Source organism: Sparus aurata, chromosome 4 (assembly GCF_900880675.1).
Source record: "Sparus aurata chromosome 4, fSpaAur1.1, whole genome shotgun sequence".
NCBI classification, from domain to species: domain Eukaryota; kingdom Metazoa; phylum Chordata; class Actinopteri; order Spariformes; family Sparidae; genus Sparus; species Sparus aurata.
In genome coordinates this window covers 20,488,615-20,516,294 of record NC_044190.1, presented here as the reverse complement: position 1 = coordinate 20,516,294, position 27,680 = coordinate 20,488,615, and the positions used below count along the sequence as shown (strand labels likewise).

The window sequence follows — 27,680 nt, the reverse complement described above, 5'->3', positions numbered from 1 at the left end:
GGTAATCTACAAATCATTCATTGAATCATTAAATATCCATTTATTCAGGTTCACTTTTCTCACTCTTACATAGAATACAATCTGATCTACAAAAACGTCAGCACATGACATTGGACATTTTGGTCAAAACATATAAGGTACCCAAAGAAATACCCAAGTGGCTTGCCTGCATGTCATTTAGCTTCTGTGTCACAAGCAATAAACCCTCCCTCTGACCCAAAACACGTGTGACCCAACCCCTCTGGCCCACTTCATTGTTCACAAGTCTCTTTCTCAAGTCTCTTCTTGTCCTCAACAGCTGTTTCTCTGCCAAATCAAGCAACCAGCCAATTAGGTTTACGCTCAGCAGTTTATGCAGCCATTCATAAGAACAGCCCCTCAAACAAAGAAAAAAAAAAAGAAATAAAACAAAACTCAAGACAAACCAACTATAGTAGAAAATAAGTGATTTTAGACTGACATGATGAGGAAAAAAAAGATCCCACTCCAGACGAGGAAAAAAAACAAAACAGAGGAAAGTGCTAGTTATTTTCATTTGAGTTTTGCATTAGCAAATCTGTAAGTCACATAAACCAACCATCAACAACCCAGACCACTTCCTCCAGCCCCATCCCACTAAAGATAACGCAGAGTGGGAACAGTACAGCCAAGTCTCTCTCGTCTCTGGAGCTCTGTGTGATCTGGACGCTGCATCCAGGATTGTGGATGGAGGGAAAAACGGGCACCAGAGGAGAGTCGGGCGGCTGAGGGGCTGTAATGCTGTTATTGGGGTGCCAGCTATACGCTTGCTGTGAGGAAAGCATGGCAGCAACAGCGGAACCCCTTCAGGCAACATAGTGGTACTGGTTAGGAGTCTCCTTGTCACGCTCCATGTAGTCTCTGTCGATGAGCGACTCGATACGCTTCTTCAGATCACCCGGCTGCAGAGAGGAAAGTAAGTCAGGTGATGTGGAGCTTTACTTGTGCATACTTGTGTGTTAGAAGAAAAGATGAGATAAAGATTATGAGAAGCTTAAGATTTTCCACCTTGACAGGGAACTTCAGCTGGTTGTAGAGCTCTGATACCAGAAGGTTGTGACTGAGGGTCTTCCTCATCTTCATGATGCGCACCACAGCTGCATCAATCTGATACTGTCTGTCTTGGAACACACGCTCCGTGGTGCTGACCTGCTCCTCTACCTGTATGGACAATTTGTTCAAAATCAGATGAGAACCTTTCCTTTGCGCAGGAAAACACGCATAGGTGGCAAATTAAAAAACTGCCCTGATTAAGTGCGTGTCATATACAAGTATATTTACCGTTTCCTTCATTTGGATTTGGTTGATCTTAATGCGGAACAGTTTGTGTTTGAAATCATTGTTGAAATTGAAACGGTCTCCATCCTCCACGTCTTTTCCCCGAGGGTTCTTGTTGAGGACTCGTGCTTTTCCGCAGGCCAGTGACTGCAGAGTACGCCTGAGCTCTCCCTCCTCTGCACAGGAGAGAGTGATAATGTGATACAGCAGGTGCCTCTTACACAACAGAATAGTTGTGCTACATATTTAAAGACATGTGTTACCTATGCCAGTGGCAGTGCGAATCTCCTCCATGCTGAACTCCTCTCCTTCATTGAACATCAGCAGCACCAGTGTCTGGAACAGAGAGACCTGCAGCTCCTTCTTACCCTGCAGGACACGATAGTCATTTTAAAAGCAGTTCATTCTCGCTCTCTCTCTCTCTCATCTATGCTCTGTTAGGATGCCCGTACCTCTTTAAACTCTGCCTTTAGTACAGCGTGACCTAGTGTGGGCTGCCACTGCAACTTCCTCCCACTGTGCTTACCCAGGTAGAACAGCTTAAACACCTCCTGGAGTTTGACCATCTACCAAAACAAAAATAGATGAGATTTGTGAAAAGACTGTCCTCAACAGAACAAGTTAAGGATTAGAACTTGCCATGATGAAACAGTAACATACAGTGAACCTAGGTCTTTTGTAAGAGTAAATACCAAATAGTCTGATGAACAGCACCCAAACATAAAAATGCTTACCTCTGGTGGCAAATGGACCTCCATGGGGGTGTATGAAGGCCAGTAGCCCATAGTGAGGATGTTGACAGTGAGTTCTATGTTGCTCGGCTCACTCTGGTTCTGAATATACTGAGTAGAAATATCATACAATTTACAATTATGCATGCAAAATGCATTAAATGTGACCGTACAGTGGAATGCATACACACTCTGTAAACATGGCTTCAATCTTTTAAAGCTACACATGTATGCTTTTGAGTGTGTCTCTGCACAGAGACTGAAAGTACCTGTTTGAACTGGATCATTATGTCTTTGGACAGTTCCATGTCCTTGAACATCCCCTCTAGCTTGCTGGTAAAGGCTGCTCCGCATTCTGGAGGAAGTCAAAACCACAAGATATCACAACTGACTTCTTCTCACACCACAAATGCACCAATGACCGTCTTTGGTAGTGCTTTATCTGCTATAAAGAGAAGATGCAAAGATCTTCTCTATACTGTGCTATAGAAGAGGAGATAGTGTGTACATTTTACAATCCTGTATTTGCTTGTGAGCCCTCCTTTCACAACACAGATATAGGGATTAATATCAGTTTGCTAATTCAGCATATAAGACCTTTGACTCACCATGTTTGAGCTTGGAGAGCATGGACTTTTCAGCGTCAACAGAAGCACTCTTGCCGACCAGCAGACGCTTGGCCAAGTCCTTCTTATAAAAAGCTTCGAACACGTCTTTTCCTGGAGGGGAAGATACAGGTCAAAAGCAGTCATCAGAATGTGCAGGGCTCAACAATAAGGATTACCAGAGGCAAGCAAAATGCTAGGTGGGGTTGGTAAATCTAGCAGCTCATCTGCACCATCTGGCAAGTGGTAAAAAATCTCATTTCTAGGAAAGAGTTGCATGTGCAGTACTGAGTGGGCAGCAGGTTAAGATGTTTATCAGCTGTAGCTCATATCATTTTTTTTAGACGCAGAAGTTCAGTTGAGTGGTGTCGCGTATTGCACTCAAGTTTGAGAGAGAGGTGGATTAGATTAAAAATGACAGTTTACTTTAATCATTGTTGTTATTTGATAACTACTAATACATAAAACAATTCGTATAGGGGCAAATACTAATTGTCTTTGAGCAACTAGATTTCAGAACCACTTGCCCAATCAGGTGGAACAAGTTTCGAAGCAATTCATAATAGTATCGGACCAAGAAAGTAAACATATTCTGTTTGATCTTTTCAAGGATCAGGGTTAATGTTGTAGTCTCTCTGTGCTTCAGTTATTTATGGCGGCGCGTTGAGGATAACTACACAAGCCTACAACCTGTAGTAAAGAAGCTGCTTTGTATTCTGGTGGTACAGCAACAGATGCTTCTGTATCTGTTGCCACATGGCAGCAGGGTGAACACAGGCTGTGCTGTGGCTGGGGTGTGTTGTCTTTTTGTATCCTTTGGGCTCTGTGCAGGCATCTTACTTCAGCAGGTGAGTACCAATAATGTTCTGGGTGGCCTTAATAAGCCGCTTTTTGTCCTCTTTACAATTTTAACTTACCCAAATCGAGGGTCTAAGAAATTAGGGTGTCCTATACTGTGAACTGAGGATTATAAAGCTGTGATACTGGGTGACATAAATCAAGTGTACTTGACATATATGCACGCATCACACACAGACATTAAACTGACCGTGTATGAAGCGAAAGATAATCATTATCTTGTCCAGGATTCTCTCCAGCTCCTCCTCTGTAGCCTCTTTGTTCCCTGCTCTTAGCTTTGAGTCCACATATTTAGCTGGATGGGAAGAAATAACCAAGAAAGCTGTTATCACATGCTGGAACAACCAAATACCACAGTAAAAATGTACTGTATAAAATGTGAATGAGTACAAAGATTGCATTTTATACATTCTGAAAGCATCTGGCTACCACGGCATGTAATTTATTTCCCCCGACTCACCAATAAGTTCAGCAGGTTTGTTGGGTCTCTTGTTGATAAAGGTCTCAAAGGCTTCCTTCATCGCGTTGATGAATCCCTCATTCCGTGCAAAGCAGCTCTGTGCCACATTGTCCATCTTGTCCTTGAAGTCCAGCAGGTCTTGCACCATGTCCTTGTCTTTCTCTGGAGTACAGACAATCTCTCCACCGAAAGACTAAAACCACAGAAAGTTTCAGTAATACATACAAGCATTTCTCAAGGACATTGGATAATTTTCTTGATGGTTCTATGTTGGTTGAGCTGTGAGTGTACCTTTATGTAATCCCTCCAGAACTGCAGGAGTGTGGGGAGTCCTCCCTTCACTTTGCTGAACAGCAGGTAGAGGAGGGTCAGCTCAGTCACACGATTCTCATCCAGCAGGGTGCCCAGACCTGGCAAAAAAATATTACACTATTATTTAATATATCAACTATCAAAAATTCAACTGCATTCTGTAATTACATGTTTATGACTAAACCAAATTCACAAAAAATGACTGGATGGATATGGCTGTACAAAAAAGGGAAAATAAGATGTCTTGCTTTAGTCACAGACTGTGCTCTTGTAAATGTTAATCACGACCATTTCATGGCAAGTCATGAAGCAAATTAAGTAAACAGGCTTGATTAAGATTTAAAGCTGCAAACCAAACAGCACAGGACTTATAGAGAAAGTGGAATCCCTTACAATGAACTGCGAATCAAATGAATAACAGCACAAACTGCAGCCTCAAAAATGGTCATAGAGTAGAATCAAAAAGCATCTAGCATAGTTCATTCTAAAACATTTACCACAATAAGCTTCACAAATGTTGTCTATTTCACCACAAACAAGCTACTGTGAAGGGCTCATTGAAGTATTTCACACACTCACCCTTTTGTAGTATCGCAGTCATATGTTCTCCTAGAAGTTGTTTCTCAACGCAGTTAATAAGTGGTTTCCTGTGAGGTAATGAAGAGAAAACAAGAGGAAAAAAATTAGAAAATGTATCCAAAAGTTAGACATATACATAGTCTGTCATAGTCAAAGTCAAAGTCTGTCCTTTCATCTTGAAAGACCCTTTCCAGATAATTAACTCATGATGTTCCAGTTAAGGTCTTGTTGTTAATCAATTATTATCTTGAAAGGAAATTAGAACTTTAGTTACATCTGCTGGTCCAAGAGTAAAGACAATTTGGCATTTTATATATCACTCTATAAAACAAATACATGTAAATATACCATTCTGTGCATGTGTACTGTTTTTTTGTTTGGTTACTCCTCAAAGTTCAGTGAGGTATTTAATTGCACTTTCAAACAGGTGCACCTGACCTTAATGATAAAAAAAAATGGATCTGTATTTCTGTTTATTCTTTTTAAAAAAGGTTGGTATGCACATGAGGTGTTATCTTATATTAAGGTTATTAATATAGGAATAATGTATATTTTGTATACAGCACTTGACATGAAATTTTAAAAGAAAATTACTGAGTGCTCTGGTCGAGGTAGCTCATGATCCGATCATTCTCCTCCTCCAACCTACGAGCCACATGGTGCAGGTACTCAGGCACCTGGACACATACAAATACACATATTTATTATCCTCGGCATTATGTGTTTGTCAGGGAACGAATAACTGTGATTGCATGATAAATCCATCTTTTAATAGTCTCACGCACATCTCTCTCCTGCATCAGCCGCTGCCCTTCTGCTGCGTACAGCCGATTGGTCTCAATCAAAAACCTCTCCTCAAAGGAATCTCTGTAAACCTGAGCAAAAGTTAGATAGTCAGGATGTTAAAACACTGACACGGTTAGTCCTTCTACAGAATTGCTGTGGTAAGCAGGCGATCAGCTACCTGCAGATCTGACAGCATGCCCAGTAGACTCCTGAGCAGACTGCGGTCTATTGTCTCTCCATTACGTTCAAGTTCGATTTGCTCCAAAATGCCGTCTACCGTGCGCTTCTGAACTCCGCTGTCGCTCACAATGTGGGTACGAAACAACTCCAATCCAGTGTCCCTGCAACGTATATACAGAACATCAGCCTCCTACACAAATAGTAAACCTTTTCAAACAGAGTAGTTTAAATGAACCATAGTTTTACCAGATAGAGGGGAGTAGGGAGTTCTGAAGCACATAGGTGCGATCCAGGAAGAGAAAGATACTTCGGATCATTATCTATAAAGAGAAAATATAAGATTTAAACTTTCCTATTAGTAGAGAAAAAAAATAATAAAATCTTTCAAACATCAGACTTACAGTTTGCCTGCAGTGGTCCTGCCAGCAGCGATTCATTCGTTTCAGGAAGGAAAGGTTGTCCAAAGACTCTGTGAGCTCCATGTTAAGGAGAACATCTTCAATTCACTCGTGTCATTAAACCATAGTTCACAGTACTCTGTGGCTTGACAGCATGCAAAGACACAGTAGTTTCACTTCTTGTTAGCTCAAAAACATTCAGTGTCAGAGCTGTGTGACACCAACTGCATCTATTCTAATGTGTGCTGAGCATGCAAAGGTTTCTACTGAATAAAGTTCAGATCAGCAAGTCTACAAAATTGCTGTGAAGGAGGATATTAAATATGATTAAATAAAGGTCCTATAATTGGCTTGCCTTTAATTTGACAAAATTGTGGTAATCGTGATGTTTTTTTATGAGACCGCTTCTTAAATTGTAAAATATGTCAAGCATCTTTACTCTGCCAGCTGCGGCCCCGTTTTGTGTAGGATTTGAAAATACTGCCACAATTGGATAACTGCCAAACTTGTTATATGTTGACCCCTTGTGAGAAAAGACGGCAACAACATCCGAATTGTGTCAGCAGAGTTTAGTTTAAAGCTTCTGTTGCTGACGAACATCCCAAGCAGCCTGTTATTGTTGTGTTTAACAGCCAGGATTGTGCAACACACTGATAGTTGGAATCCTTTTGCGCTACTTGTGATTAAATAATAAATCATAAAATAATAATAATTTCTTCAGTACAAGTAAAGACTGTTTTTACAAGGTAAAATATTTACTTTTTGTGAAGCCTCACTCTCACAATGCAGCATAATTCAATATGTTAGAACACCTTAACATGTATCCCATTTATCCCAACCGCAGCAGATGTTGCAACATGTCTGACACAATACTTGCTTGATGTAGGTGTGCACAAAAAAGGATATTCTCTAAACTGGAAGATCTGGGCCTGTACATGATCTTCACAGACCTGTCGCAGCTGCTTGTACAGCGTCGGGGAGACTTTATACGAACACAGGTTCTCTACCGCCTTTGAGAAAAAGAGGGAAAGAGACAAGGACGGAAGAGAAACAAGAACACAAGAGATCATTTTTCAATTATGTTCAATCACAACCAACAGTGGGAACTCTTATAACATGGTTGCCTGATTTTGAGTACTGTACTGTTATAAATACTACACATTATATTATACAGTGTAAATCTACTTTTATGTTGAAATGAAGTTGAGACTTTTCATATCAATGTTCACGTTAATGTACACCCACAGATCTGAAGCAAAAGTAGAAATAATTGTATTACATATCTAAAGTCACAAATCTGTAAAATGAACCATTAGCAACTTCAACTCTGATGATCTGTATGATCCACTGAAAGAACAGAATTTATTCGGTCATGTTGAATTGTTTTGCACCAAAACATTTTGTTTTAACAAAAGAACTGCAAACCTGATAGAGCTCTTCCAGATTGTACTTGATAGAGGTGCTGTTCTGGATGGCACCCACCGCATCTCGTAGCTTCAGCCAAGTGTCCTCAGTGTAGTTCTCAGCTAGTTTTGGCCTATCTATTGGAAAAAGACGGCAACAGTGTTAACTTATAGTTAAGCAAGCTAACATATAGTCACTAATGCAAATGAAAACAACATAAGCACTGCAAGAGAACAGTTTTTGACATGTTTAACACAAACATGATATGTTGCACATTTGTTAACTATCAGGCCTCTGCATATTAATACTTTAATAACGTTCCTACATTAACATTTACAATAGGCAACATTGAATTAACAGTATATTGGTTAAATATGCTCATTTCTATTAAGTAATGTGGGTTTCCATGGTCAATATTGGGATATCCGACAGTAAACTTCGGAGCACATGTAACACCACACACTTTGGACCCACAGGTAAGAAAAGTAAATAAATACATGTTCTTCATGGAGTAAGATGCAGAAACCAATTCTGGGCACAGAACCTGAATTTCAGTCTTGAATTTTGAATCAAAATCACAATATGGCCAAGTGCAATATCCAAAACAAAACACCTCATAGAGATGTACTGGCCTTGGAATCTTGTGAAATTAAAAACTGTGATGCAAAAATGATCATTGCCATGAAACGAGAACACAATTATAGTATCTGTCTAAAATAATCGAAATATTGTTTTTTAACAACAATGTGGAGCCATATTTACATTAAAACCTCACACAACAATATATGCTTCACTTTTATTTCAAGTTCTCAGGCCAGTAACGTACACTACTTATCTCCTGTACGTTATAACCAACAAATGTATTCATTATTTTTATTGCTTTCTCACTAATGATTTTGATGATGTTTTAATTTTGTGTCTCTATAACATTTCATAAATAATGAAACTCTACCACAAGTTGACAAGTGAAAGAAATGCAAACATGCAAAGTTCATATTTTTGGTTTAAACTTGTGTAGTATGCAACTTTTTTGCAATAAAAAGCTGTAACCAGTATCCGTTTTCTTTAATGTGCTTGAGTGTGCAATCATCCTCTGATGGGACAATCAGAGTGGTGAGAGGTGAAGCAACGTGGTGAAAAGAGCATATTATACTTCACATTTGCACTCAAACCAGAGACAGACAACTTTTGACAGTATAATCTGAAAGTTGCATCCTCTGTCATATCAAGACAAATCGATGTGATTTATGGTGCTGCATTTATCGAAAGTGGGAAAACGATCAATCACAATACCTTTGAAATTTTTGATCACTAATTTCTTTGAAGCGCCGGATTTGCTTGAGGCCACAGCAGAGGTCCTGGCCATCCCGTTGGGGTTGTGCTCCGTTATGGCAGAGAAGCTGGCTCTCTTGTCCTGTCGAGTGTCCTCTGCCATTATCAGATTAGCGCTTTGGCTTAACGCTGTATGGTTCAAGTGTTTTGCTAAGTTAGTGTTGGATTGTTCAGTAGCCTGTTTATTCACTGTGAGCGACACAGCCTCTTGGTTGTACCAGTTGTCTTTGGTTGGCAGCGCAGACCGTCGCAATGTATTTAAAACACATTTACAAACAAACACTAACAGATTAATCAATCAGTAAACATAACTAGCGTCTGCCAAGTAAACAGATAGCTAGCTAACAGTGTGATATCTGAAACTGCAGCACACTTCAGCTACCAGTTCGTCTTCTCCACAACACTTTAGCTTTAGCTGTACGGGCTAGTCCACGCCATTATAGACCAAGCTACTTATCGGTTTTAACTAGTTCAATTATTATATTCGAAAGTAGGCAAAAACGTGAAAGAGACATAGTTAGCGTTGATTTAACAGACCTATATTATTGGTGGCTGTCTTTGCCCACATAGCTAGCTAGCACAACAAAATGGCTTTTCTCAGACAGTTCAGTTGGACAGGTGCATCCTGGGTGAAAACCGACCGAGATGCGTTCAGCGGCAGCTTGGACTTTTACTGTCAGTAAATGTACATATACATTAAGAAACGCTGTTTTTTGAGGACCACGTTTTTTCCCCCTGTCTTTTATGACTTATTTATACTCACGAATCACAGTCTCATTGATTATTCTACAGTAGCAGCAATGTAAAATGCAACAAAAATAAACACAGTAGCAGTGGTTCAGTTCCATTTAGTGTGTCCCAGTAAACTAATCCAGTGAGCTGGCATGCACAACAACAACAACAACAACAACAATAATTAATTTACATAGCAACTTTAAAAAAAGAGCTTAGGAAGTGCTTTCATAGACAGAGCAAATGCAGGACACTCAACACAACAGAATCAAAAAGCCAAACAGTCAAGTCAAACAGAGACATGTCTAGACTAAGGAGATGCTAAAAGAATAAGTATCAAGACTAAAAGAAGAAATTACACACAAAATCACATAAAAACAATAAAAAACAATGAAAAAATAAAATCTATAAAAGGTTGATAAAAGGACGACATCACATAAGGGGAATTAGATACAAATACAAAGACAGATTAATAACAGTGAAACGAATAAAAGGATAGAAAGACTTAAAGGAATAAAAAAGATGACTTCACAGTAGGAATGCAAGATATTGCCTTTTTCCCACTGATAACTGATAATAACCTGCTTCTCAGAGCCGATACAGATAAGATAAGCCAATAAATAACATTTTTATATTTTAAAATAAAGTTTCTGAGCTGTTGTTTATGCTCACCTGTAAGAGAGGCTCAGATGTAGTGAGCAAAGATGCATGGTTTAATATTCCATATTCTACTGCTTCATTTGCTTCTTCTTTTATTTATTTGTTAAATAAAAGTTCTTTTATTTTTTGTTTATTGGTGGATTACAAACCAACTTTTGAGGTGCAAACAGCCACTTACTGTATCAGAGTTTGTGAAAGTTGTGCCTTTTGAGTCAATGAAAGTAAATGGCTTCATATTAGTGGCTCTATCTATCTGCTAAAATTTCACGGATACTGATAAATAGCTGATATTATAGATTTCCTAATGTTGGACCGATTATCTTTTGGCATAGTGCAACCCTCCACGACATGGGTTTTGTAGTACATGAGTTGTATGTGGAGGAACTTGTGGTAAAAGTAAATTGCATCTATGTATTACCCCATTTCTATGACAACACTAGATCACATAAATGCAACACAGGATTATGATTATGATTATTTTTTTGTATAGAGATTATAAAACTTGTCACAATTGATACATAACTGCTGTAAGACATTAAGTCAGTTTTCAATTTGTTGACAATTCGTCTGTCACAACGGCCCGCTTGCTGGACGGTCTTGAACGCACCCCCGCATCACCTGCAGCCATCAGAGAGTTCAGTGCAAATGGGCGGTGTTTACACTGGACAAGGAAGCCCTAACACAATCATTCAAGCCATATTTTTCGCTTGTCGCTGAGGCGGCAACCCGAGCACCATGACTGTATTATTGTTTGACCGTACGTGTATGTCGTGGCCGCTGTTTTTGAAGTAGTGAGGCTCGCTTGCTGGTGGTGGTCCGGCCTGCCGTCCTAAGCGCTGTCTGCAGCGGTAGGTACGCTTGCTAACGCCAGCTTCTCCAGGAGAGAAACCAGGGAGGGAGTTGGAGCGTGCAGCATCATCTCCAGGGAGGGGTGGACACTGGAATCTAGGTGCTTTTTAATTCGGAAAGACATGTATCGTAACTGTACACCTTACTTGAGCATGTTAGGGATAAGTAACCTCAATGAAAATCTAGCTTAGCGTTGGTTAGCTAGTTAGCGTTGGCATTTGGAGAACAGTCTATTCAAGCTAACGTTAGCCTAGTTAGCTGGGCCAGAAGCTACCAATTCAATTAAAAAATAACCACGACTTCCTCTCATGTTTTATCTTTATTACTTTAGGAAGACAATATCACTGCCCCAGACAATAAGTGTTAACTTAAACAGTTAACTTTTCCTTTGCCACCGCAGTTAGCCTTTATGAGTTTGACAAGTTAGCTAACGCCATTAGCTATCACCACTTGAGAAACACTAGCTACATGAGAGAGTGATGTGAGCTAATGTTTTTCAAAATTGTTAAAAAGCTACCCTAGCTAGCATGATTAAACAATACACGGGATATGTAAATTACTTTATAAGATAGTTGAAAAGGAGCAGACAGACTTTGAAGATATCTAACATTAGTTGCTAAGATAAGAAATGCATCTTTAATTTAGATATGAGATGTATTATCTGTATAGCAATGGGGGCTAAGCCACATGTACATGTTTAAATAATTTCCCAGTCTGGGATCATTAAAGTAATTCTATGTAGTAATTAAGTGTCACACATGCCTATGTTTCCAGTCCATATGTTGGACTTGCACGACATAGTGGTAAGAAAGAACAGATATAAACTTCTTAAACATTGACCATAATTGATTGACGGTCCCTGAGCTGAGTCATACACCTGACAGGTAAACATGACCTGTAATCCATTATGTCAAACAAACTGTGAAGACTGGCAGGAAAAGTTTAACTAAAACCTTATTAAAGGGTGCCCAGAATATACATATAAAAGGCTGCAAACAATACTTTTCATTGTATTTAATCCTCAATTGATTGTTTGAGATATTAAATGTTATATTATTCTCACAAGCTTCTGATGTTTTACCCAAACAACGCGCTAAAGACTTACATTCACATGCGTCATTTTTCAAAGCAAAATAAGTCAGAGGCAAGTAACAGCCTGAACTGCCTAAAAGCAGACTAGATCCGGAGTTTGTTGTTTAGGAGTGACACACCCAAAGCATCAGTATATCCTGGTAATGAATAATGTATCACAGGAAAATATTTTGCTGTTTGTTTGTCTGCAGTTCTGTTGATGCCTGTCTCTTTTGTATCATCAGTGTAGATGCCTTGGCCAAGATGAGTGTGAAGGCTTTTGAGCTTGTCCCCGCTGTGGAGCGAGATCTCCTCATGGGCGACAAGGCTCGCATCAACATCGAGTGCATTGAATGTTGTGGAAAGCACTTGTATCTGGGTACCAATGACTGCTTCATCCACCACTTCCTGCTGGACGAGGTCACTTCCTCCAAAGGGAAACTTAGTTACTCGGCTCAGAAGCTGCTGCACAAATATCTGGGCCTCAAGAAACCAGTCGCCGAGCTGCGCGCTGCCTCTGCTTTGGAGCGTCTGATCGTGCTTTGTGATGGAATTGTTTTCCTTGTCGATATGGTGACACTGGAGACTGTGCCCTCGGCTGCAGGTGGTGGAGCCAAGATCCGGGGTGTGACGGCGTTCTGCATTAATGAGAACCCGGTGAACGGTGATCCGTTCTGTGTGGAAATGGGTGTGCTCTCCTCCAAGCGGCGGACAGTGCAGATTTACATGGTGTATGAGGACAGAGTGCAGCTGGTCAAAGAGGTGAGCACTCCTGAGCAGCCCTGCGCCGTCAGTCTTGATGGTTACTTCTTGTGCCTGGCCCTTGCTACACAGTACATGATTCTGAACTACAACACAGGAGCCTCCCAAGATCTCTTCCCTTACAACAGCGAGGACAGGAGACCTATTGTGAAGAGGATTGGCCGGGAAGAGTTCCTCTTAGCCGCACCTGGTGGTCTGGGTAAGTCAGAACTAAAACTGGGTATCCACATGTCTTTAATAGTCTTAACAAGAATTTAATTTCCTTTTAAAAAGGTATTAAAGTTTTGAAATTAATTTACTATATTTAACATGTAGTATATTTTTCTTGCCTGCATTAGACAGCAACATTGATAAATTTGAATTTAGATTATTAAATATCTTTTAACTGGTTAGTCTATACATCAGTATATGTCTTTAATTAATTTATTAATTATATTTCTAAGAATTATTGTTATAAAAAAATGGGCTGTATGAACGAAAATGTGATATAAATGTAAAAATTAATATGATGTACACATTGATAACATGGATATGAATGTTTTTAATGTTTTTTTTAAAAGCAATAACAATTTTTTTGATTATGCTTTCCATAGGTTCCTTAAGAAAGATGTATACAAAAACTTGAACTATAGCAAATAAAGTAACATGTAATGCAATAACAAGATGAAGTATTCAAACCAGGAGAAAATCAAATGTAATAACTATGTAAGCTGAGACTTTTTCTTGACTAAAAGGCAATGTTGGTTCTATTTATCCTCTTAATTGTTTATCCATGTCCTTTTCCAGGAATGTTTGCCAATGCAGAAGGTGTATCTCAGCGGGCTCCAGTTAACTGGTCAGAGAGCGTGATTGGTGCTGCTGTGTGTTTTCCGTACGTGGTGGCTTTGGATGAGAGCTTCATCACCATCCACAGCATGTTGGACCAGCAGCTAAAACAGACCCTTTCATTCAGGGATGGACACATTCTGCAAGACTTTGAAGGTATCCTCACATACTGCTTTCTGAAGGATTTTCAAATCATCTCATCAAATCAAATTAGAGGCAGGAGTGAAAATCTGATCATTAAGTTATAAAAGGTCACAAAGGGTAACAAGCTCAATTAATAATAGAAACTTGTTTGAAGTTTCTATCAAAATTGATGCAAAAGAAGATGATGTCTCTTTGAAACCTTGCAGCTATTTATTCAAGCACAGACAGTTCAGTCAGGGATTGGGTGTGTCATGCTAGTAGGTCTCACTTCTTTCTAACGCCACGCCCTCGTGATATATATATATATATATATATATATATATATATATATATATATATATATATATATATATATATATATATATATATATATATATATACATATATATATATATATATATATATATATATATATATATATATATATATATACATACATACATACATACATACATACATACATACATACATACATACATACATACACAGTGTTGGGGAGTAACGAATTACATGTAACGACGTTACGTAATTTAATTACAAAATTTACGTAATTGTAATCCGTTACATTACTGGGAGAAAATATGTAATTAAATTGCAGTTGCTTTTGGAAATTTCAATGATTACAACTTAAGTTACATTTGAAAAATTGCCGCAAAAGCTCGGATTTATCAAATAGTTTTTCGCCTCCCTGGATTCATGTTTGTTTTTAGTTTTTTTCATATCAACATCCTCCTTCCAAAACTGACGCTTGTGATTGGCTCTCTCTGGTCATATGCCATTCGACTCAACCGACAAACCGCACGGCGGCAGTCAGACTCAGCAGCAACAGTGTCGGCGGCGCACAAGATGTTCCTGGGCTGGAAATACAAAAAACACTTCATACAGACAGAAGCCAGGCTTTCCTGTATACAAAGGTGGCTCTCTTTTAACCCGGCTAGATCACCATGGTAACTTATGCTTAGCTCATAACCTGGTCCCGACCAGGTTCTGTTCAGAGTTTAATCATAAAATCGACTATAAAAGCGCAGCTGTTTCACTATTTAACTCATTTACAGCTTGCGTCACCTTTACTTTGAAAGTCCAGTGGAGCTGGATCAGAACATTTGTACGGAGGGAGAGATCGCGCTGATCCGCTGCTGTTTACTTTCTCTCTGAGCGTCTCTACAGATGTTCAGCTGAGGGGATACGCTGCTCAGCTGATGAGCCGACTCGCGTCAAGAGGTCATTTATTAGGCTATAGCCTATTTACTTTTATATACAGTCAGTCACCACTGAAAGAAGTTGTGCGCTCGCAGCAGGACAGATAATTTAACTTAATGTGGCCATGAATAAATTAATTGTTTCGCCTGTTATGTGTTGCCCAAACGCAAATCTTGAGTAGGTCTACTCTGTTTTCTCACATGTAAAAAGGTCTTTGTACAGAGACAACATGAGATTTGCTTGTAGCTACAGCACCTAAAAACCCACTGTAACCTATTTTCATACGCACACCAGCCTCGCTTTCAATAAAACACACACTGGCATTTCATAATTGCGATCAGTATATGAAACAATATAAAACACATTTTAAGACAACAGTTGTTGTTGCTCTAAAGCTTCATATTTAAAAGCAGCTCAATGTAGAGCTGTCAGAAATTAAAATCAGCCTCCTCTTGTCATATTTGCAGCAACACTGTTGCTTAAGGCTGTGATCAGGCTTTTTTGTATCCTCATACTCTCTCCATTAAAACAATCTGCTCCTCTTGGCTGAAATCAGCCCGTTGTGGCTCCATTTAGTGAGGAAGTGAGCCTCCTTCAGTACAGGCCGAAGGTCAGACTCATAATATATGGTTAAACCTTTGAAGTTAAAGGTTTATCACACTTTAGGTCTTAAAATGTGAAAATGGTTAGCAGTTGAGAGATTTCATTCAAAATTAAGAAAAGTAATCATAATGTAATCAAATGTAATTAGTTACATTACTTTGAGAAAGTAATTGAAATAGTTACACTACTATTACATTTTCAGCAGGGTAACTTGTAATTGTAACCAACTACATTTCCAAAGTAATCTTCCCAACACTATATATATATATATATATATATATATATATATATATATATATATATATATATATATATATATATATATATATATATTTATATATTTATATATTTATATATATATATTTATATATATATATATATTTATATATATTATATGTGTATGTATGTATGTATGTATGTATTCATTTTCAAACTTGTAGCCTTCAGCTCCAACCAATGCTTACTCAAGAGACATCAGTTGTTGAAATTCATTGCTTTTTGGGGTCGCTTCTTGAGCCAAAAAATAAGTAGACTTTCCCTTGACTTCTCATATAAAAATGAAGTGAAATCATGCAGGATGGTGCACACACTTCCCTGAAAAATGGAATTGAAAAACAGGCCTTGGCTATTAAATCATCTAGGGATAGACAGAGTCATTGCTTTGGCTTGTTGGACTGAAAACCAAAACCGTTTGCTGCAAAGTAAAGCTGATGACTGGGCTCTTGATTCACTGTAACAGCTGGTTCCTGTTACAGAGAATATCTGAGTTGGAGTCAGTTATAGTTGAAACTCAGAAACTGAACCAAGACTTGAGCTGAATCTGTAAACTCTGTCTTCGAAGGGTATTAGTTACTGCATGTTTGCTTGCAATCATTGAAATGAATGAGAAATGCACATGAAGTTTGATGCTGTCTTCAGTTTAAGAATTGTAAATGATAGATGACACCAGGGCTTGACGCTTAGCATTTTCCCAAGTAGCATGTGTGCTCCTAAGTTGAAAAATCTATTAGCACACAAATAATTTTAGGGGCACGATGAAAAGTTACCAAATAATGTGTTTTTTTTTTTAATAAAGTGTTATGAGGTCAACAAGGAGGTATTTATAAGCAAAACAATTGAATTCATAGCTTTTTAAGTTTTAGTTATATTCTCTAAAGAGTGCAGAGAGAATTATACTGTAACAACTCATGTATTGTCAGTTATTTATTGGTGCAAATGTGCACAGTGCAACTGAGACAGTATCGAAACAGCAAGTAAAATTCTCCAAAAAGTGCAGAGAATACTACTGTAACAAGTATTGACAACAGACTTAAGCTTATTTGGCCTGTGTTATAACATAGCACATTCAAACAACAGGCAGGGTTCACAGAATGTGCTTGCATTTTATGCCTATGCGATTTACTGTGTTTCACTAAATTATCTCGTTCGCGTTGCCTGTGACAAAAACGGACTTTCCAGTTGCTTGCTTCTGTGCTTTGCAGTACTTACAATACATTATTCTTTTTTCGTAAAGGAGCCACGGGAATGTTTTCTGCCAGTCAGCATTAAACCTGTACCTTTTACGACTGGGAATGGTACGTTAGCGTTATCACCTGCTCCTCCGGTTTCTTCAGTCATGTTAGCTTCTTCATCTAACTCTAATTCTTCCTCGTCCTCGTCCACCATTTCGGCCTCGGTGCCTGGGTCCACAGCTTCTGGCTCTGTCGCCCTTTTAAAATAATCGCCAATGCGCTTCATAGTTCAAACGTTTTGTTTTCGTTTGTTTGGCTTCGCCTCGTTACCATAGATACTCCCTCTGCCTTTAACCGCGTTCCGCAGCACGTCGGCAAGCACGCGCACTACATGTAAAATCACGTTTTTTTTTTCTTCCAGCTGAGGCTGCATTCAAGTCCACAACTGGCCTCAACCTCCAAACGTCAGCACACATCATTAAACATTTATTGAACGGTAAAATTCGGTAGTCGCACACGTGCTATTAATTGCATTTCACAATTCGCACTGAACTATTTTTTTACTAGCATTTGCGACGAGGTGCTCGCACTGTTGAGCCCTGGATGACACAGGGTTATATGTTAGCAGTCTGTTGGTTAAGTGTAAACAAGCGACTTGGGTTATCACCATGAGTACTGAGAGTGTGTATGTTGTGACCTGTGAGTGTTGTATGTTTCAGGAAAGGTCATTCTGGCTTCCACTAAAGCGGTGTATGTCCTGGTACCTCTGCCGCTGGAGAAACAGATCCAGGATTTACTGGCAAGTCACAGAGTGGAGGAGGCCCTCATCCTCACAGAGGGAGCACAGAGAAATATTCCCAAAGACAAGTTCCAGGTAACAGTGTGTTGGTTTGACTTTTATGATGTTGTGCGTGTGTGTGATTAATGGGACATGGAATGATATTATGATAACTACTAAAAAGACTAAAATCTGTAGGATTTTTCACATGTAGACACTTTTAAACAAACTTAAATCAATCTTCTTAAAGTGGACCTAAAAGTGTATCCCATTGCCAGTTCCTTTCAAAGAGTACTCAGTTCTCTGTCTGGTCCACTTGAGCTCTGAAGGGACCTCAGTCCTCTTTCTGTTCACACTTTATTTCCTCTGCAGATCCTGGTGACCCTTAGTCCTAGTTTTCCCTTCAGACAAGATGGCTGAGCATGCCCTGCTTTTTCTCAGTGTATTGCGTGTGGTGAAGTTCTTTTGATGTGATCTGATGATGTTTCAATTGCCTCATATTGTTCTTTTTTCACTTCCAGATTTTGCACAAAAGGATTCTCCAGCAGGCAGGTTTCATTCAGTTCGGCCAACTTCAGTTTCTAGAAGCAAAAGAACATTTCAGGTAAGAGTCTTCGTCTGTTTCATAATTTGGGGGTTAAACTTGCTGTGGTTTGTGTCTAGATATTTTCATTTGAACTTCTATTACCGAGTACTTTTAATTGTCGCATGCCATCAAATATTAAACTGTGGTTGTTCAAGAGTTTAACTCAAATCACAGCTCGAATAGGTTGGTAAATCTTGAAAAGCAATCATGTAACCACTGATGTTGTCCCATTCATGCTTGAGGGTTCATAGAAAGTTTACACATTTTAGAAAACTCTTATTTGAATTGAATTTGAATGTGCTTCTTGAAAAATGGTTGAATGGTTCACACATAATGTGGTGTTTCATCGCCACCATCACTGACATTAACCAAAATCTTTCATATTTAAAATGAAAATATCGTATTTGTTTTGTAAAATAAACGAAGTTACAATATAAATTCATTTCTGCATGTTTAATGGAATGTTGTAAACTTTTTTTCTTGCAGTTTTATAGTAGCAATTTGGAAGGTGGTAATGTAGTTTTCAGGAATCTAGACATGTACCTTGATAGTGTTTGAAAAGTGCTTGAACTTGTACTCTTTAAAATCTGTATGAACTCTTGTTGTCTTCTGGTTTCCATCTATTTGATTTCATAACCTCTTTGGGTTGTATTTTCGGTCCTGTGTTGTTTCCTGTTTAAAAAGTCTGGCCAGAGGCAGTGAAGGTGCATCAAGTCTAGATCCACTTCAGTGAATTCTGACTGTTCTCTACTTTCTGGCTTTAGTTATTGGCTGCCTCACTCAATCCACATTTATGCTTTCAGGAAGGGTCAGCTGGATGTGCGGGAGCTGATCTCTCTCTACCCGTTGCTGCTGCCAGCTTCCTCTTCATTCACACGCTGCCATCCTCCCCTCCACGAGTTTGCAGATCTCAACCACCTGGCACAGGGTGACCAGGAAAAAGTGCTGCGATGCAAGAGATTCCTCATCAGTTATCTAGGAGAGGTAAACAAAGCTAATTTACATATAATCTTTTATTTAACTCTTGTAAGATCGTACACATAACATACTCTTTTTCTACATCTCCATGCAGGTACGAAGCACAGAGGTAGCCAACGGCTGCAGAGAGGACGTAGACACTGCACTGTTAAAGCTGTATGCTGAGCAGGATCATGACAGCCTTCTAGACCTGCTAGCTTCAGAGAACGCCTGCCTATTAGCAGACAGCGTCCCATGGCTGGAGAAATACCACAAGTGTGTATACTATTAGTTTTGGTTTTGAGTTGCTCCTTTTTAGAAATGTTATGGCTCTTAACTGTGTGAGAAATGTATGATTAGAAGTGAATCAAGATCTTCCTTGTCAGCAGATCAGAACTTGGTAAAACATGTATACATGGAAACGTTGTCACTAAAAGCTTAAACTAACATTGCATTTCCTCAGATGTATACAGTAACAGATTGATAATCTGGCTTTAATCTGAAAATGTTAAATGTCATCTTTTACTGATAAAGAGTAATTAGGGTTAATTGGTTGTTCTCTATTTAATCATGTCTCATCATGCTTAAAACTGGTAATTAGCTGTCTCTTGTGGACACTATGGGGATCTGTATAATTGTAATTATTGTGGTCACAAAATGCAAATTCCTAGAGGTACTGTCTCAAAAGGATTTTGTTGGATAAATAATTAACACCCTGCTCAAGCTTTACCACTGTGTCCAGTTTAGTCAAATCAATTTAATTACTGTATGCAAAAATATAATCTTGAGGGAGACACTCTTTTTTTTTTTCTCCCCTCTATTAGATATTTTGCACTTGGGCTTCTCTATCATTATAATGGCCAGGATTCAGCAGCACTTCAGGTATGTAAGCTGAAAGTGACTCTCACTGGTTGTCAGAGAAGAATCAGTACCAGGAATTTAACATATCCCCTTTGTTCTCCTGACAGGTGTGGATCCGTGTGGTGGATGGCGAGCTACAGGACTCCACAAGATCAGACCTTTATGAGTACATTGTGGACTTCCTGTGCTCCTGTGCTAATCTTGATCTCATATGGAAGTATGCAGACTGGGCCCTGCAGAAGGATCCCACTGTAGGTTACCAAGAGATTAAATTACCTTCAATCTGGAACTGTGCTATCAGGCAAAGATTATTAGTGCCTGTCGACTTGACTTAAACTTGATGTTTAAACTGGTTAATGGTTGTGTAAACAAGTTGTATTTCTCTTTTTCTATTGAATTCTAATTATTTATCGAAGAAGAATGCTCATTGAGTAATGAAACAACTGCAAATAAGACTGTGTTAGCTAAGAAGGCTTAAACAGACTTTAAATTTGGAAAATTGGTGGAGTTACCCTTTTAAGTATTATGACTTGTCTTGTGACAGTGTGAGTTGTCAGGTATTTTATATTCTGTTGTTTTCTCCTCCCTCCTTTCTTCCTCCTTTTGTTCTTAGAACGGTGTCCACATCTTCACAAAGAGGCCTGGCAGTAAAGATCAGCCAGAATTGAACTCTGATGATGTCATCACATATCTAGAAAAGCACAACCAGGCGCTGCTTCTGTACTTGGAACACCTGGTGCTGGAGAGAAGGATACAGGTAACTCAAATAAAAACAGCTGTTAATGACAAATGTGTCAGAACTGTAGCAATACGCAAAGTCTGTGCTCGTCCCAGAAACGTTGTGTTGTAGCCGAACCAAACATCAATGATTAGAGGAATTTCCCTGCAGTATCAGTTCTTCCAAGAACCCAAGTTGCATTATTTTCATTGATACGTTTACATGGACTGCAAACCTCTCGCCACATACTGAATATGAAACTGTTCACATGAGACTCAGTGGTTAGCGTTGTCCCTAGACTTCCTCCTACAATCCTGACCTGTCAGCTAGGTGAATAATGTTGCCTTTAAAGTTTGTGTACACCCTCAATATCTGCAACGCTCTTCCCAGGAGCGAGGAAACCGAAGAATAAGTACTTGAAACACGGATGAACGTTTGCATGAATTTTTAATACTTAATAAAACCAAGATATTTTCAGTTAGAGCAGTGCTCTTTCTCCTGCTCTACACTGCCCAGTACAAGCACAGCCTGATCTGTTGGTTGTAGTTGGGGAACAGTGACCACTATCACGGTCATGTCAGTCACAGACTTGTCAACCTCAAGCACTGTTTCTTTTTTAATGCTCTTTTGTGTTGTAGTTGTCAGACTATCGTAATAAACTGTCAGATTAAGCTACATACTGCTGAAACTTTGTATTCACAGTACTGAATCAAGCTTATTAACCTGACGAGGCAGATGTTTTGTTACACAGAACCATCTGGAAAAGTGCCGCTAGAAACAGTTTGGAAAAGGGCATGCACTTTCGAAGCACACTTTCCAAGTGATTGAATTAACCATCTGTCTATCACTGTCTATCACAAGCTGATGAGATATTTAGGGAAGAGCAAATACATCTTTTACATTGAGAAAAGCCTTCGCTGATGTTTTTTGCTCTTCTTGCAATTTAAAAATACTCTCCATGTCAGATATTACATATGCTAAAACAGAATCTATGCTAACCTTTGGGGAGCTGATGTTTTCAAACAAAAAGTCGCTTCTCTCACTTCTCTTCACACCCAATTCGCAGGTGTAGCTACCAGTAGTTCCTTATACAATGCTGATTGTACCCAACAACTTTGTTTGACTACAATTGCTTGAAACCTGGCTGGACTGATAAAAGTATCAAGCTAATTTCTGAATATTTGCAATTAAACTAAAACATTTTTAGAAAGCTGTTAAGGGGGATATTCCTGCCTTCCTAATGGAAAGTTGATTGAATTGATTTTTTCCAATGTCTATGAACACAGAAGGAGAAGTTTCACACACACCTGGCTGTGTTGTACCTGGAGAGGGTCTTGTCATTAATTTCGGAGTCACCAAAAGATGAAGAGAAGCTCACCAGAGCAAGAGAGAGGCTCCAAGCCCTGCTCAGGGAGTCCAACCTTTACCGCGTACAGTATCTTTTAGGTGAGTCTGAAGATGCCACTCCACTTGAATGGTTTACTTTAAAGATAAATCTCTATTAAACTAATGTAGGTTGTTTTGCAGCATTTTATCCAGCACTGAGATTTTGATCAGTTATGAAATTGTAATTGTTTTTTATCTGTCACAGTACAATTGATAACTGTCATTTTTAAATGTGACACATATTTTTATGATTGAGGCACCATAAATGTAAAATAGACTCGTTTTTTAAATATATATATATTTTTTTTTTATTAGAATTTTGCACTAGACAAGTTACAGAAAACAGACAGAAAAAAGACAAAGTAGAAACAAGAAGCAAAATGGAACACAAATAGACTCTCAATTCAAAGGTTACTGAAATATCTTTGATTGCATGTGATGTGAAAAATGGCTGGAGAGATCATTCTGCAGGTTTGACCCTTAATGTTAAAGTCCTTCTGCTCTGTTTAGGCAAGACAGAGAGCTGTGAACAGCTGCTGCTAGAGCGAGCAACACTACATGGAAAACTGGAGGAGCATGACAAAGCACTGCACATATTGGTACACAAGCTCAGAGACTTCCCATCTGCTGAGGCCTTCTGTACATGGGCCTCGTCCAGTCGGGATTCTGCTTACAGACAGCAGCTATTTCACCTGCTCTTGGGGGTGTATTTAGACGGGAACCAGACAGCAGCAGGAGGTGGCAACGGGGACCTTGAGATGGCAGCAGTGGACCTTCTAAATCGACACGGTGAGGTGTTCGATGCAGTCCGGGTGCTGCGCATGCTCCCTGAGGGCTGGTCACTTCAGCTGCTGCGGCCCTTCTTGGGTCGAGCTGTCAGCGCCAGCATGCACGCCTGCCGCACCTCCCAGATCGCACTGGGACTATCCCACTCTGAAAACCTTCAACTGCTGCACGACAGAGTAAGTAACACACAACATAATACAACAAACGTGACCTACATCTTCCTTTAATTGCTGCAATTGCTCAGTGTGTTGTTTAATAGGCCTTGACGCCATCATTTATTACATTATGACCTTTTTGCATTTGTTATTAAAAGGAATTTTAGCATCTGAAGTGTCTTATTTTTGTGCTCATTACTGCTTTATACCATCATTGTAACTCTTATTTTTGTTGTTTCCCCACAGCTGAAAGAGCGGAAGAAACCAATCTTTGTGTCTGAAAAGAAGGGATGCCACCTGTGCCACAACACCTTCAGCGAGCCTGACGTGGTGTGTCTGCCGGGTGGAGTGCCCGTCCACACTCACTGTGTCGCCCAGAGAGTAAGAGACTCTCCTACAAAGAGACAGTTAACTAATAGCAGCAACCACACGTGAGACTTTACCCTTGAAACTACCATTCAATCTGCGATCAGAGGCACTAAACAAAAGCAGAACTTGCTCAGTTTTTGGTTGGCTGAGGACTGTTGGGAATATCGATAAGCACAGAGCAGTCATTGCAATAGTAGAATCTGCTATGAAGCTGAGAAACACAAAGAAAGCTTTGCAAGTGTGTGTGTGTGAGAGAGAGTGCAAAGGAGAAACAGATGATTTCATCTATTTATTCCTGCGCAACAATTATATCACACTTTGAGACTACAAGTTTTTATAGAAGTAAAAAAAAACAACAGCTAAGCGACCCAGCCCTTTAATCATGCGAACAATGATCAGTTTAAAGACATGCTCCTGTGCTTATGTTTGGGTTCAGTGCTGTACCAGTCCCTGTCTTTGCTTGAACAGTTTGAAACCTGAATTTGAGAAACTGCTTAAACTACAGAACTCGCAATATTTGAAACCTGTTGCAAATGTTTCTGACGCATGCATAGTTTTACCACTCTTACAGCTCTGGTCTGATCACTGCATATGGATATTGTATTAATATTGTCCTAACTTGCATATTGCAGTGTTAGGTTATAATGTGAAATACTGATAAGACTCTTCAGTACTGATGGAGTCTTTTTGTCTGTCTTTTACTCTTCAAGATGTCTTCTTTCTCCCCTCAGCCAGAAAGGCAATCGATATTGTATTCACAGTATTTCAATTGGTGACAATTTGATCCAAACATTTTTAAAATTTTGGTGTCCGTTTCTCTGTGCATCATCTGTGGAGCAAGAACAGTGCAAACACTTCATGAAATCTTACATTGCTCCACTCATCAGTAAATTTAACTTGGGATTCAGTATTCAATCTAGGTATATCGGTATCATTATTTTCTGTGTCTGAACCCCGATAAAATAAATTAATTCAAAAATTGGTTGCTTAGGCTCTGATGTAACATCTTCTCTTTGTCTGTAGTTTCACTCAGTGTCCCGCCCTCAACACAGTCTGATTGGTTACACATCAATTAATACTGAATAATCTGACTTTGCAAAGCAACTAGTAACTAAAGTAAACAAATAAATGTAGAGGAGTGGATGCAAAATGGAATTACTCAAGTACGTTGTTCTTAGTTACACTTAGTCACTGGTTATTTTTAATTTTGACTGAGACTTTCCATTTTACTGCCGATGTATACTGGTTTTAACTATCAGTTATTGGATCCCTAACTTTAATCTGCATCAAAGTGACCTACTAAGACATGCAACAGATCAAACTATTATGTCAGTAGACACATCATTATCAAGTATGAATTTTGTTTGGTGAGTGACTGGTGAAATAATTTAAGAGGGATCCTCAGTGTCCACTGCTGTCATAGAATAATATGGTTTGTCTGACAAGGACACAGCGATTAAATATGAAGTTAAATTGAATCTTGCATCATAAAACAAGTGTCAGAAGTCAGAGCCATGAAAATATTTTTTGTGCAAGAACATGATTTGTTCCAAACATATGAATAAACATTTGCTATTTCCATAAGTAAGTAACGAGAAGATATAATTGTAATTTTTCTGTGATAGCTATCAGATTGGATGTATAAAAGATAGCCTTTGAAATAGTATTTGACCACAAGATGGCAGTAATGTGTCATATTTAAAACAAATGGAAGAAACCAGAGGTGGAACATTATAGAAATAGCTTTATGGCGTTCTTTACCTTTTATTCAACTAAATGCCCTGAATATGTTGTTTTCAAGTTATTCAATCTGTTTTTCAACCACAGTCCATTAACACATAAGCAAGTCATGGTTTAAAGGAAATGTCATTGGAGCTTCAGATTATGTGGCTGAGGTGGACAAAGATGACTCTTATTGAAATTACCGTCGAAGAAGACTGTTGTCTCATAATGCATTCTAATGCATTGCACATAACCCCCCTAAGTCACAATGTGACAAACAAAACCTATATCATCGACGTTGTTGATGGCCCAAGAACAACACTCTGCTTGATGCATCTCAGCTTTCATAACTCCCTCTTCCCAGAGTGTTGGAGTTATAGCTTTAACCTTTTTACCATGACACCCCTCTCAAGAATGGAAAGCGACAGAAGTCGGCCATATTCTATCATAACGAATCCCTGAAATTCATTACAGACTTGTCACCACAGAACGCCGCTTTGTCCTTCAGTGTGTTTCCAAATGTCGTATATGTGTCAGATTACAATAAAGTCCAGGTTGGAACCTCATGTTTCTTGCAGTGGACATAACTAATTGCAGATGCATAAAGTGTTTGTGTAGCTACAGGGACATGTTCCTAAATGTCTGCTGAAGGTGATATTTTGCTAAATATGGTACATGTCGAACTATTTCACTCTTAAAAATGGTGTTATTGGAAGTGGCAGAAGATGCATTATTTCGCAATGGAAGAAAGAGAAAACTGACAAAAACTAAACACAGTTTAGCAAAGCTGCTGAACACAGATTACACTTGAAGTTTAACTGATGTGTCACTCTGTGTTTTCTTGTCATTTTTAACAGATGTCTCTTGTTCAAGATAAAAATGAATCCTTACCCGTTGCACACTACAAACTCTGCAAAAGATGTTTATCCAGATTAGTTCTGAAAAAAGAGAATCTGTCAGTACTCCCAAAATCAGCTCTCAATGGACTATAGTTTTTTATGTGTTGCCAGTTTCTGAGTAAAAATCGAAGCAAGCAGAATCCAAAACAACAGAGAAGTTTGTCTCCTCAGTTGTTTATTTTTAATTGTTTTACTTTTAACTTATTTACAATTGTCCAACTTCTTTAAAACATCACTTTTGTGGGTTTTGGCTTGTTTCTCTGGTGCCTGTGCAGTTGATGCTAGCCTTCTGTAATTGCCACCCATTTCTGTAGGGAACTGGGTGCAAACTTGGGACTATTTTTCTAACATGGAGATCTGAATATTGTCGATACCGTAGGCTTGACTCACTTTCCATGACAGGAATTCACAGCTTAGGCACAGCATCTTTCTGTCTGAACAGTTTTAAGTGTAGCTTGCTTAAAAGAGGCGTCCTTACCATGACTTCAAATAATTAAAAATAAAATACAGTACAGTTGTGTGGAGAAAATGCTATTGTATTTTATAAATATATACTGATATGTATATACTGCATTTGTACTTGTTTGTCGCTTTCTAAATCAATGCTGACGTGGATGGGGTGTACCAACTGTAAATCCGTCCCACCTTAATAAAAATTAAACTGTATATCAACCCAGAGTCTCAATTTAGCAGATTAATGTTATATTTCTTGCTCTTGCAATCACTTTGGTCAACAAGTCCTCTTGGCTATATTGTGGCAAAAGAAAAAGGGGAATGCTGATTTTTTTTTTTTTTCTATTACCATTTGTATTTTATTGGATTGCAATGAATGTTTTTCTGAATGTGGATCAAAGTAAAATCATGGATTTCAGTAGCAAACACATCTCATTTCATCACTGTGGGAAAAAAAAAGTGTCTACAGACCTGTAGTTGTGTTGAGGTGGTGGGCTGACTCCTAATCCTTTCAAACAAGTCCTTATACAGCACTAAGCCAACTTTTGTCTTTTGTCTTTTATAATGGATAAACGAGGTACTCCCGAAGGAGGCTAATTTCCAGGGGTCGGTGAGTTACTATTAGTAAAAGTACTCATAATTCCAAAGAGTGTCCTTTGATTTTTCAAGCACATTTCTGCACAACTGAATGGGGCATCTGAGGAAGCCCTGCTGGAAAAAACAGCATAGACCAGCATAGCTGTTGACCAGCAAGACCAGCATATGTTGTGTT

At 38.9% G+C, this 27,680-nt stretch overlaps 2 protein-coding genes across 7 annotated transcripts; one reads left to right on the top strand and one right to left on the bottom strand.

Annotated features, from left to right (window-relative positions):
* Positions 1–16: 16 nt before the first annotated feature.
* Positions 17–17,539, bottom strand: cul4a (cullin 4A). Of its 2 annotated transcripts, none has more exons than XM_030414586.1 (20): positions 17,380–17,539; positions 7,631–7,746; positions 7,112–7,215; positions 6,209–6,278; positions 6,054–6,127; positions 5,806–5,968; positions 5,627–5,716; positions 5,436–5,518; positions 4,842–4,909; positions 4,242–4,360; positions 3,951–4,143; positions 3,681–3,785; positions 2,636–2,746; positions 2,297–2,382; positions 2,031–2,138; positions 1,749–1,862; positions 1,560–1,665; positions 1,300–1,472; positions 1,027–1,179; positions 17–920 (listed from the first exon to the last, which is right to left on the bottom strand). In XM_030414586.1, exons 1-20 carry the CDS (start codon positions 17,522–17,524, stop codon positions 825–827), a joined length of 2,277 nt encoding a protein of 758 aa, XP_030270446.1. In that variant the 5' UTR covers positions 17,525–17,539; the 3' UTR covers positions 17–824. The 2 variants fall into 2 exon arrangements, with proteins under 2 accessions (XP_030270446.1, XP_030270447.1); XM_030414587.1 differs by lacking the exon at positions 17,380–17,539 and adding an exon at positions 8,903–9,568.
* Positions 10,928–27,127, top strand: tgfbrap1 (transforming growth factor, beta receptor associated protein 1). Of its 5 annotated transcripts, none has more exons than XM_030414582.1 (13): positions 10,928–11,181; positions 12,504–13,214; positions 13,802–13,996; positions 17,958–18,112; positions 18,538–18,620; positions 19,406–19,586; positions 19,675–19,835; positions 20,384–20,441; positions 20,528–20,671; positions 21,034–21,177; positions 22,425–22,584; positions 23,035–23,486; positions 23,712–27,127. In XM_030414582.1, exons 2-13 carry the CDS (start codon positions 12,518–12,520, stop codon positions 23,898–23,900), a joined length of 2,619 nt encoding a protein of 872 aa, XP_030270442.1. In that variant the 5' UTR covers positions 10,928–11,181; positions 12,504–12,517; the 3' UTR covers positions 23,901–27,127. The 5 variants fall into 5 exon arrangements, with proteins under 5 accessions (XP_030270442.1, XP_030270440.1, XP_030270444.1 ...); XM_030414580.1 differs by having other exon boundaries at positions 12,499–13,214; XM_030414584.1 differs by having other exon boundaries at positions 10,928–11,185; positions 12,499–13,214.
* Positions 27,128–27,680: the final 553 nt, after the last annotated feature.